Genomic DNA, 12,736 nt, shown 5'->3' on the forward strand with positions numbered 1-12,736 from the left:
ACCCCCAGAACAGTTCCTACAATTGCGGTCGAATAGCTCTCTTCATGCTTAACGAAAAGACAGTTGCATGCAGTTGATTGCCGAGGTGATGCACTGGATTAATCCCTTAAAGGCTCGGGTTAACAAAAACCCTTAATTTTTTGGGATTCAAAACTTTTTAAAAAGGCTCGGTATTTCTATGGATTTCATGATTTATTCAACATTTTCTGTCTATAAAATGCAGCGAAACCCGTTATAGCATGATCTCAATAGTAAAAAAATTAAACACTAAAAGTAATAAAGAGAATTTTTACAGAAATGAACGTTTCGAACACAAATTATATGAAGATCTCGATACGTATTGCTACTGTTTTTGATTTAATAGGGAAAGATTGTAAAATTGTAACTGAAGCGGAAGTTTTTAGATTAATATAGATAAGGGGGAGGGAAACAAATTACTAGACTGAAATTTAACCTAGACCAAGAACATGGAAAACCGGTGAAGAAAACAAGAATTAGTGTAAAAATATAGAAACCGGTAACAACTGGAATGAATCTAGTGCCACCAACAGATAAGATGCAAGTATGCAAACTAGTTACGCTTTCAAAAATATTTACTCTGCATCTAACTCCAACGTTTATTCTTGAATTAGTCGAAGATTATAAAAGCATGATCAGCTACAGGTTGCCCAAATTATTTGCAATGTGGAGTCAACGGACCAACTGTAAATGAATAAAGGAAAAACACACTAAGTAGTACTGATGACTGCAGTAGAATGCCGTAATAACCATAAACTGTATAACTATAACTAAGAAGTGCTAATAACGATAAGGAAATTACTGCACAGGGTAGGGTTTGGAGAACAGATCGGCTAGATCAACCCGATTGCATAGTAAATAGTGCAGTGTTAATTAAGGCGACAGGATGCCCCTGGTCTTTCGTGCCATTGAATATATGTCACCTAAAAAACTGTCTTTATTCAAATCGATTCACCATTTAGCTAGCAAATGAATAAAAACTTATTTTGTCGTTTGCTTTCAAAAGTACGCAAGAAGGATACTATTCGCTATTGAATGACAATCCTGAGAGCTACAATGAGCTATCGCTTGGTTAAACATCTATCACTTAACTGCATATGGTGTGCTGAAACTTGTTGAGAATACCGCACGGCCAAGTGCATTCAAATCAGCTTCGACCACACTATTAGGATGATTCAGTGTTGTTTTTGTGTTTCGCAATTTCCTTATTTACATACGTGCTTGACAAAGATATTCAATAAGATTTAATAGCACTAGGGACTGAATCTTTGGGAAAATTCCAAAGGTCGTACAGGATCTGCAAAACTGGTTCACAAGAAATTCAGAGGCAACCAGGCGTACCAAAATTAAGATGAGTTTGCTTTAAGTGGGCAGTATAAATACATACTAAATAGAAACAGAACAAATAGCTAAACAAATGAAAATGTTTGAGCTTCCGATAGATTAAGCAATTTGGGGTGCTATTAGAGAAGAGAAAGTTCGTACAGATAACCTTAAACAATAATAGTTAATAGGCTGTAGACATAGTTCCATTGGTATTATATAATTTGGTGACTTGGATGTACGTACGTAGACATGGCGATATCTTTAAATACAATAATAAAAACAATAATATAAGTGAGCGATACGCAGATTAAATTATAGGAATATATGCGAATATTGAGATATTAGGAATATAGCAAAATACAAGTTATAATTGTATCTATAATTTAAATACAGGAATATGTGGTAGTAGAATTATGTGACTAGTATTAGAAAAATATAGCTTTATGTAATGGGTTGCTCCGATTACTAGGGTATTATCGACATAGGTTCGTCGTTTCTTTTATGACTTCCGATTCCGGGAGAAAGGTGGGTGGGCTAAAAGAGTATCCAAAATGCGATATCAGCAGTTTATGCCCTCATAATCTGAAAGAACTACGTACTAGAAACAGTAGAATAGCAATAGACAGTGGAGTCCGGGATTCAAATGCAGTATGGAAAGCATGAATACTATAAATGTTACGATAGGCCCATGGTGGTATGATTATGAGACTGTATTTGATCGTAGCTTCGTATTTACTGTTTCTATCAACGAAATTGTTCCTAATTTTTCTTATATATGAACTTGCATAGCCACTATAACAGTTTATTAATTCTTTGCCTTCAAGTTTGCTGAAATGTTCTTTTTAATAAAGAGCGATAATACCCAATTTTTTGTGTAAACGTTGATACCCACTGAGGAATATATGGTAGAGCTATTCCTTCATAAGTACTCTTCTTGGTAATAGTTTGATAAGTTAGATAGTTTGGTAATAGTTGCAATATTCTTTTTATACGTTTATGAACGATTTAAGTGGATATCGATAACCCGTAAGGGTATCTTTTTTCAATATTAGTAAATTTGTTTTCACTTATCATTATAATATAAAATGTCACTAACCTGATATTCGTTATCAAGGTGGTTTGCTGAGTTAACCATAGAGTGATTCTTACAAGACTCTTCAAGGCTTTGATACTCTTCCGCTTCCTGCAGTAAAAAAAAATATATATATATACATTTAACTGATTAAAAAATAATTAAGGATTAAGGTTTACAACTCGAAAGTCCTTGGTATGCTATTCAGTTTAAACTCGGCATTAATTAAGATACCCAAGTACTCAAAAATACTCATATGTCGCATGATCAGTTATGGTATAATGAATTCGCGTAAAGGTGAGACTCAAAGCCCAAACCGGTTGTTTAAAATATACATTTTAAATATGGGGATCTCTACTGCAAAAAGAGAACCATTAAGGGTAAGATGTACTTGATACGCGTTCCGATACTTTCCGCAAAACTATGCTGTACGCGATTACGCAGATATAAATTAGGCACACTAGGGTCAAACTAAATTCGAGTGCCGTCGGTAGAATCGCATTCTTGGAGTAGCTGTTTGCACTAGCTAATGATTTCTTCTAACTAAAAATAGGAATAGCTTAAATAAGCAATTCGCGCAATCTCAAAGTATCGAACAATTTAATGGATCCCATACACACGTTTAAAGAAGCCCTTAATGATATAATTCGCTTTATCAGGGTCATACCGTGTTGCATTTCAGTTTTCGCTGCATGGTTGCTTGTTTTCCAGTTAGCCTAGTATAGTGTTTTTCTTGAGCCGGATGTTGGCACAACTAAAAAATTATATGGCGTGTCTTAAGTCTACGTGTTACACACCCAAAGTTACCGGCGCTTGCCCTTTTCAGTATTACTCCATTTTTAGCACTTAGATCAGCCTTAATAATACCCTCTAAAATACTTATGAAGTCCTGTAAATGTTTAGATTAGCGTCTAAATGTAATATGTGTTCAGCATAATCAATCAAAGTAGCACGCTGATCCCTCAACATCATAGGACAAGATCGACCCGATTCTACAGTACATCATAGGGCCACACCGATTTCAACACAAGCGAAGTCGAATACCGGAATACGGCCGCCAAAGGACGTGGTTATAACGTTTAATGAAACTACCGGGCCGTCTCCGGCCTTCAACTTTCGTCCAGATCAGCCATTTACTACGGTGATCTTCTTGTCCTTACTTAACGAACAAAGTTTCCGTTTAAATGACGGAAACACTCAACACCCTTGTGTTGTGCAGGGCCAAGACCTGGCAGCCTATCTTTCTTTTATAGAAAACGTTTCAGCCAAATTGTTATGTTACTGACTAAAGATAACGCGATTTAGTTTAATGGTTCAATATCATCGCTTGCTACATTCGCCTTGCCTTACTCAACGTTCAACATTTAAAAGCATTCCACTTTGCCAAAACAGTGTACCTCATTGCTATCTGTCTTCATCCTGGGTATGAGAACGCGCTCAGGGAGGGTGACGAATTCAAATGGCATCTGCTTGTAGTAAAAGCTTACCTAAAAACGTCAGCATTAAACTCCAAAGTAGCCGCTCAACACTGTTTTTTAGTTGAGCTTTCACTATAACTTTTCCCAATTCCAGCAGAACTCAATATCGAGATATACGCACCAACGTTGTCGTAAGCTCAGATAGGCTCGGTCGTCCCAATTCGACTTCGACATAACAAATCATGATCTCTTTATGAATATGAGATTGTCAGGCATGGACATATAACCTCAAAAACGTTGGTTTCTTATTGGTGGCCATGTCGACCAATGAAAACTTTTCTGGAATGCGGACTAAGGCACTCTCTTAAAGAAAAAGCATAATAAATACCTAAAGGCCCAGCCGTTTTGCAGAGGAAGCAACTATTGGAGACCAGACAAATGTCTACGGCCTCGAGCCACAAATATCTGCCTTGTCAACTTGATTGCTCTCATTGAGCATTTCCGCACTATGTTAACAGGGTCCGTTCTTCATCAACATACTGTATACTCTTCTGTGTCGAAGGAAGAAATAAGTAGATTACGAACTTCGTTCGTAATCTACTTGTTCGCTCTTTCGAGAGGTACTGTCTGCTGTAATATATATAGTGTTAGAATAATGAATCCGAACTAAATTATAGACTAGTATAACATTTATACGATCAGCGGCTAAGCGAAACAGAGGTTTTGCCAACCAGATTTATTATTTAATATAAAAATCCAAGCGCCGCCATGTCATTGCCTCAATTCTTAAGTTACGGAACCTAAGTAAAAATATTTAGTTAAAGACGTCCTAAGCTGCGAGTTGTATTCTCTCTGTACAGAGCTTAACTGAAAGCTCCATTGTTATAGTTACAAAGCGGTTAAGTGTTGAAGTATTGAAATTTCTTAGAGCACGGAGTTCTTAAAATCCCAACCCAGGTCGTACAGAAAGCTTACCTTTCCAACTAGGCTAAAGAATCGTAGGCAGTGATTCATCTGAAAGATAATATTAAGTTAAAGCAAGCCCGACATAGCACATTCGCTTAAAGACGATAATGCCATATATCGTAATTTTTGAAACATTTATTTTAATATGACATATTTTACATTACTTGTTATCAACTAATTTCCCTTTAAGAAATCTCTTAATTGGAAACATGTAAAATCGATACAGTGATCATCTTGTAATAGTTATAATAAACCTTCGTCACAACGTATCTTCACCTGGAATCTATATATACCTCAGTGATCAGGGCATCCGCTTTGCGCACAGCATTGATATACATCTCGTGCCCAAAGTTGAATTCATCGCCGAGTTCCTCGTTACGAATGGAAGGTTTCATTGAAGTGGACTTATGCTTTTGCATACACTCCAGTTTTATATCCTCCAGATTTAATGTAATGTTTAACTGTAATCATCAATATTAAGCAAAATAAAAAGACGAATAGTGTATCAAATTAAGAAGTATTATAAAGAGCACATCAACCTATATAGTTCTTACCTATGCTATATAGTACATGCTAGTAATTTTTGGATACTAAAATGTAACAGTATTTTATTAAGTATAAAATAAGTTAATTAAATATTTATCAAGTATAAAAATTGCTTTTGAAGACTATTATCTTATGCCCTGTCGACAAAACATTCTGGAATTTTCGGTTCGTACAGCCCAGGAAACATCGGCCGTGGTGTGATTACAATTGCCGCCTTACCCGCGCCCAAAAGGCCTGTAGGCTACAGGTAACACTACAACCGACAGCGGAGCCACTGGCCGCAGTGTTTAAAGTGGTCTGCCGAAAGACAGATACCATGTGGAAAAGCAGAAAACAATTCTTATAAAAAAAAAGTCGGGCGTTAGTCATAGAAATGGCTTGGCCCCCGCAAGCCTATGCCGTGCCCCACCTCATCACCGTTTCGCTGGAATGTTTTAGCTCGTGACATCGTACGCCTCGCATTCTCACCGCCTACCGAAAAAAGCAATGAATCGAAAACGACGGAATGCGAAAAGCGGGGCTAGGAGTCTTCCATCCTGGAAGTGACTCAGGCGCTCGAAAGCCTACGCTTAGGAACAGCTGCGTAGGCTTTTGGCAGTAACTTCAAAGCTGCATTTAAAAAAATCTAGTCTTGAACATTTTTGCTGATGTCGGGGTTCCTGTGGATGAGCATAACTTAACTGCAGTAATGCTTCGAAGGAAGAGAGCTCCCATTTTCTTACACTATAGATATAACCCAGAATGATAATTTCAGCGCTTTCCTTTTTTCAATCCGTCTTAAGAATTTTTCAGACAAGAAACACGGGCTTAAAATTATAATGAAGGCTCCCCTTTATGCAGACGATCCAGTTTTCCACAAGAGCAATGCTTCCACGTGCAGCAGGCCCTATCCAGGTTACAGTCAGCCGTATTGAAATTAGAACCGACTATCAGCTTAACAAAAACGGAGACAATTAAAGTGTTGGAGTTGCGGCTCGTCTTTCCTTGTATCGCTCGGGCCGATCGCAAATTTACGTTGATCGATTCGCCTGTTTAGGATTGTTGATATCTATATAACGACCAAAGTTTCTCCCGGCATTTTGCACAAAAAAGCCTTGATAGCCTTTTCTTCAATGTATAGCCTCAACCGATTATCCCCCCCAAACGCTTTGTGACTTTTCGACCTCAAGGTTGCGCCCATTTCCGCTTACGGGGTTAGTTCTATCTGGGATGATCTGACAACAGGAAATTCCGCATATTTAAAGCGAACAAAGGCATTGTTTAAAGCAGCACCGGACAACCCATAACAAGTTTTCTACCTCCTGGTGGTAATGCTACTGTTCGCCTAAAATTTCCATCTTCGTCGTCAGTTCCAACATTCCAGAGTAAAGTGGAATCGAAAATTGACGAAGACCGATCCTAAATTCTATGAGATGGAAGCCATGATATACGAGAGCTGGGAAGAACTTGACCGTCTTAAGAAGCCTATAATGACGCGCTATGTAGTACACGCTTTTCACCATTAGTTTTCACCATACAGGAATTTCATGACCCTAATGCACATTGTGTTTGCAATAGATGTAGGCAACCTTGTGATCTGTATCATGCTTCTCGCGGGTGGAAGTTGAATCGTTGGGCAGCCTGACGTACCAACCAAACAATAACGGTATCATGATGTATACCCAATTATTGGTAGGTCCTAAATAAACAACTTTTGTGCATCCTAGATCAACCATTCTTGGAACTATCTCATGACATTAGCTTCAACCAGACCCGTCAAACCGTCGTATGCATAATATAGTGAAGCCTAGCATTGTTAGTATGTGAAATTGTTATAAATATATATGTACATATTTAAGTGTGTAAAGCATTATTTGATAAAAATGCATAAATGAGTTTGATTGATGTTACGCGTTAGCTTTTATTAAAGCTTCTTGCGGTCTTTGTGTCTAGCCCAAATATTGAATTTAACGAAAGAAAAAGTAAGCCCTTTTAACCCATATTTATGCAATAATATCTTTGTAACCACTAGCCGACAATTCTTGTATATCTATCCTAATCCTGCCGGTTTAACGTTATTGTTTTTATAGGTAATACTCGATGACATCATGGTAACGAGTTAATAAGTGAAGCCCAAAATGAATTGCAAAAGATTTGCTATTAAAATGCGTAAATTGCAACTGTTTAGATTCGTATGTATCCTGCAACATTTAACTAGGAATTTTAATATAATAATAATATAATGTGATAATGCTGCCATCAAGCAGACATATGCGACCACAACGCTAGTCTAATAATCACCTAATCTAAACCAAAAGTTCTTAGATATCCTTCCAGTTCCTAATTTTTCTTACATTCAATTTTTACGCATACTAGTTAGTGGACTTTAACGTAAGCCAACGCAAATAAGTTTGATAGCTGAAAATGACTAGATTTCGCCAGAAGCCAGCCAAATATCTTTATTAAATGGTTAAAGCGGTTCCAAACCCAAAACTTAAATACCTTATTCGGACTAACCTTATTCGGACAACCTTTATCCAATTTAGGGGTTCTTATTTTTTGAATCTATATTAATTTTTTTATTCGAAAGTTTATTATTATTTTTGGTGAAAGTGGTGCACACAAACATTCGTTTAAAAAACTAAACATTAATGGACCCAAAAGAATGCATAAGCTTATTGGGAAATCAAATAATTTGATTATACTAGTTCAAATACGGTACCTGAGTATTTATGTGCATTTCATGCATACAGAGCTCAACTCTGCGCGCAAACTGTATACGTGGATCCTTGCTTCGTATGGCTTCTGTGAGTGCGTGGCAAAGAATTTCGTTCAAATGAGTTTCGCTTAATTCTTGGCGGGGCCTCGTGAAGCCTCGAGCACTAAGTGCTCGGCGGACACATTGCGCACGTCGTAATTCGAAGCTGGAATCTCGCTTTGTGATATTAAGGCACAGAAATATAAAATATTTAATGCTAAATTAAGTAGTATGAAAATTCGCTATTTACTACAGTTTTGTTCTACTAAACAAATGCTATTTATCATGATTATAGACTGAACTAAAGGTTAACAAGATTAGATGGACCATTTTTAGAATTTTTGAGCTTGTATGTGAGATGAAGAAAATTTTTATCTATAATCTAGTATAGGGAAAAAGATTCAACAAACAAAGAGGTAGTAACAGGTATCGAACAGTCAGAAAGGTATTGGACTACTACTATGAGTTAGCATTAGTTAAACACTGTATGAGTGATTCAGCAACATACACTAGTCCCATAATATTTTAAATAAAAGCCGCCTAACCTACCAGAATCAACTGCCTCAAGATTGTTTATTACATCGATGTTTTGAAAAATGTGAGCAGTGTAGATTTAGATAGTTATTTATAATGGGGCTAGGCTAGGGGGTGGGCTAAGCTTTAACTGACGCTCGCTGTTTTACTGCATTCTATCGTTTTATGACACAGGTAGGTAAAACTTCATTAAAAATGGGTTTCAAATATGTGTATGTCTGTTTTCTTACTTTTATTTCTACCCGGCCATTGAACAACCCGTTTGAATCATTAAAAGGATAAATGGTAAGTAAATACTTTAAGAACTCAGTTTCTGTAGCATATCGTAACTAAGTCGCATTGCCTTTACCGAGCAGGTCGCTTATGTCTTTTGTGTTTTTTTATTGCAACTTCCTCAGACTTTGAGTTGCTGAGAAGTATGTGTATTCTCGCAAGAGTGAAATTATCTTTATGGAACCCGTATTGAAACTGGGCTGATAGGCCAATGATGATCATATTTGCATCATAAGCACAAGCATCAAGTTTCAAAAAATGCTAGATCTAACAACTTGGAGTCTTAATTTTCTTACACATGGTTAGCTATTAGATGTATTTGAATTCAATTACAGTATTACATACCCAAAGGGTTCCCAACATAAGGTCGATATTAAAATTATAGTACCCATGTCAATTTGCTTTTGTCAGATAATTTAGGATTCCCTAATTATCCTTGCATCTTGCAAATACCAACTTATTGATACAAAAGAAAGCATGTCTTCTGAAAAGATGATCATTTGCTCAGTATTCTATCCACGCGGAAAGAGAATATATTGTTATCTTTTCCGTGTTTATTATAGTAAGGGCTGATATTGTTTTGCTACTCGAAGATTATCATTATGTAGAACATACGTTGAATATCTACTTATTTAGAAACCTTGCCATTGAACCGCATAGCTGTAACGCTGAAAAGATTTGCAATAAGCTTCCCAATCACACATTTTACGAACTTCATAAGTGAAACTATAAGTAATAGTTTTTTCTCACGTAACAAATAACATTGCATCTTACTCGAATTTTAACAAGAAATAATTTCAGTATGTAACTCGCTAGCAATTTATACCTTTTTATCGCTCTCTTAGTCAATTCATTTATTCCGTCTAGCCAAGAATTTAAAAAACCAAAATAATAAAAAACTTGCGTAGCCCCTTGTTGCTGCTTTCCTACTGTTATGAGTATCACTTACCAATAATTGGAAAAACTTTGATTTATTCGCGCGAGACCTTAAAAATATATATGAAACCTCGTTTTTGAGCTTTTGCAGAGCAATTTTAACGAACCTTGCCATATCTGGTCTGGCATTGTTTTAAAGAATGATGACTTCGCCTTACTGACCAGCTGTTTTCTATTGGATAGTCTCGTTCATACAAGGTAACTGGGTCATATGCAGATTATTGTTTTCCGTTTTTATTTTTATAGAACATGTTTAGTGTAGGAACATTGTTGTAGTTTCGAAACGATGTTCTTTTTAAGATAGAAATCTGGTTTAATTCCGTGCTTGTGCATAACTGTTAAAAATACCTTCCTTTGCTTTGTTTTATATTGGGATAGAGATACCATTTCTCGTCGCCCTCAACAATTCTGTGCAGAAATTCATTGTGGCTGCGTACAGTTGGTGCTGGGCAAGATATTAAGGGACAATATAAAACCATATGTACTTGTACTTCTCACTTAGAGTATTAAACATTTAGGTTCTTGATTTTGAAATCACTTCTTAACTTTGGCAAAAGGCGAAGTACAATGCATGTTCAAAATGTACCTTTTTTTAAAAAATGATCCATTATTGGTACCTGAACTCAAAGTAAAACTCAACTAACTGCACAGTTCACTAAATTTACAACCGGGTTATAGGGGAGACAGCGTACTTCCCAAGAGCATATATAAATGAACAAATATTTAAAAACAAGTTCCAAAGTTGCCGTCAGCTAGAGGTGTCGCATAGCTATTGAAGCTATTTAACTGAGTTATTCGAAAAGTGATAGCGCCGTTTATTTCTTACTTCCTTTTATTTCCTTTTGTTCGTTTGTGATCGAATATTATATAACACTGGAAAACGGTTTTAATTTTTCCAACGTAGTAATTTTGACCGAGCTACAAAATTTCTCCTTAAGTGTTTCAACCAAAAACAGGTATGTCGGATGAAAATAATGTAATACGGACTTTTTGCCAACGTCTCGAAACTTTGAAAGCCACCTAAAAAATTTTGCTCTGTGTGCTATGAAGACCCTGAACTGAGACATATGGATTCATCTGACCTACCTACTTCTCTCCTTCAAAAAATAACAAGGCAGTTTTGTTTCGATTTTCAAGAGCTTAGTGAACTGCTTTTTCAGGTCGAAAATGTCATCTCCTTTTGTCCAGCCGAGAGCATCATTTACAAATAGCAAGTACTTTTGAGTAGTACTCTGAGCTAGAGTTTTGATGATAGACTGCGCACCTATACAGTTGTTTTTGCAGACTTTTCACCGTTGTGCAAGAAAGGTAAGAAAAATCGAAACTGCTTTTTTTTGCAGTCGACGTACCATATATAAAGGCCAAGCGCAAACCAATATTTCTCGACCTGAACAAAATGATAATAACGATGTTACACAAAAACTGTCATATAGGTTTTGTTAAAACACTAAATAAACGAATGTCAAGATCAATGGACAATTCCGGCAACGATAAAAAACAGTTCATACTGAAATAATATATTTGCAACTCACAGTTTTCAAAATAATCATAAAAACCTAAGAGCGTGACTTAAGTTTTAGCAAGTAATCAATCCATTTTGACAATATAAGCATCTAAAAGGCAAATCATATATGAGGTTATGCTTGTTAGTATAAAGAACTGCTCTCTATGATCAACTAAATACCTATAGCCAATTTGGAAATGTGATTAAAAATACTTTTGTTTGTATTCACACTTTTTAAGTTTTTTAGTGCTAATCTAAAACGTTCCGACGTCAACTAGGCTGACTTCATCATTTTTTTCTAAAGATTTTAAGATATATCAACAACATGTTAACAGTAGAATAAGGTTACATGCAGCTGAACACTCCTTTCCAGGTATAAAGGTTTGTTTTGTCTTGAGACAGTTTTTGTTCATTGTATCTAAAATTGTGTCTGTTGCAAAACCACACCATGGGTTGGCTGGATTTTAAGATGGTCTATGACAGGAGGTATGTCAAGTCATAAAGCTTTGTATTTCTAATATTAGTCCGCTGCAGCTAAACCCATGTTGTGTTAATACCCGTTACTAACTAACCTATGCGCAGCTTTATTATTTTATTTTTAACGCATAATTTAGTTACACGTTCAGTGAGCAGAGTGCCTAAATAAAGCAAAAAATCGAAAATCGTCTGAACTAAATTTAATTTTATTTTTTTGCTCAGTTTCCATCACAAAAAAAAGTGTACACTTGTTTCTCATTAGATCAGTTTCCAAGGGAAGAAAAATACATTGTAACAGCGTTTTTTAGTGAGAACTCTAGGTGGTGCTTAATGTGACTTAGCTCGAAGCCCACTTGGTATATTCAAATACAGTACGGAGTTTTCCGGGTTCTTTAAAAGAGACTGTATTGCAATCATGCTGCTGTATTGTTGTCTTAGGTACCTCGAGAATAATCCTAGAAGTGTCACCGCGTTTGATATTTGAAACCGAAATGATGTTTCAAACATCAATTTGAAACAATGCTGAAAAACTTCAGTGGATTTCAGTGGCAATATTGCTGACGAAACGTGAGTCCGCCACTACACTCCTGTGTATCACATACAAACAAAAAATTGACTGAATTAAAGAGTCATACAAGCTATACATAGTCACGATGACTGGTTTTTAGGACGCAAGCGGAACATTTCAATCGCAATCGAGAATATTTAGCAACTATTTCTTTTGACTACATTTATAGAGATAGTTTGTATAAAAATAACATAATTAAGGTGAGAAAATAATTCAACCTCACAAATTGTTTGTTTGCAATGGTTAAAATTACGTAGAAGTCGCGGTTGCTCCACTATGCAGATCTACCTTTCGGCGGCTAATACCTACCATTCGAAGCAGTAATTTGCAAGAAGAGGAAAGAGATAAATGTAAGCGTAAG

At 36.2% G+C, this 12,736-nt stretch overlaps 1 protein-coding gene across 4 annotated transcripts in view; it reads right to left on the reverse strand.

Moving 5' to 3' along the window:
* The window catches only part of LOC111261447 (uncharacterized), a 34,997-nt gene that overhangs the window by 18,213 nt on the left and 4,048 nt on the right, over positions 1 to 12,736 (reverse strand). For all 4 annotated transcript variants that reach the window (XM_086968710.1, XM_086968709.1, XM_022834963.2 and 1 more), the window contains 4 exons: positions 8,048 to 8,260; positions 5,094 to 5,261; positions 4,810 to 4,848; positions 2,441 to 2,527 (listed from right to left, as the gene is read on the reverse strand). In XM_086968710.1, coding sequence (XP_086824836.1) covers positions 2,441 to 2,527; positions 4,810 to 4,848; positions 5,094 to 5,261; positions 8,048 to 8,260 — 507 coding nt within the window. The remainder of the gene's footprint in view (positions 1 to 2,440; positions 2,528 to 4,809; positions 4,849 to 5,093; positions 5,262 to 8,047; positions 8,261 to 12,736) is intronic.

Source organism: Varroa jacobsoni, unplaced genomic scaffold (genome assembly GCF_002532875.2).
Source record: "Varroa jacobsoni isolate VJ856 unplaced genomic scaffold, vjacob_1.0 scaffold_555, whole genome shotgun sequence".
Classification (NCBI taxonomy): domain Eukaryota; kingdom Metazoa; phylum Arthropoda; class Arachnida; order Mesostigmata; family Varroidae; genus Varroa; species Varroa jacobsoni.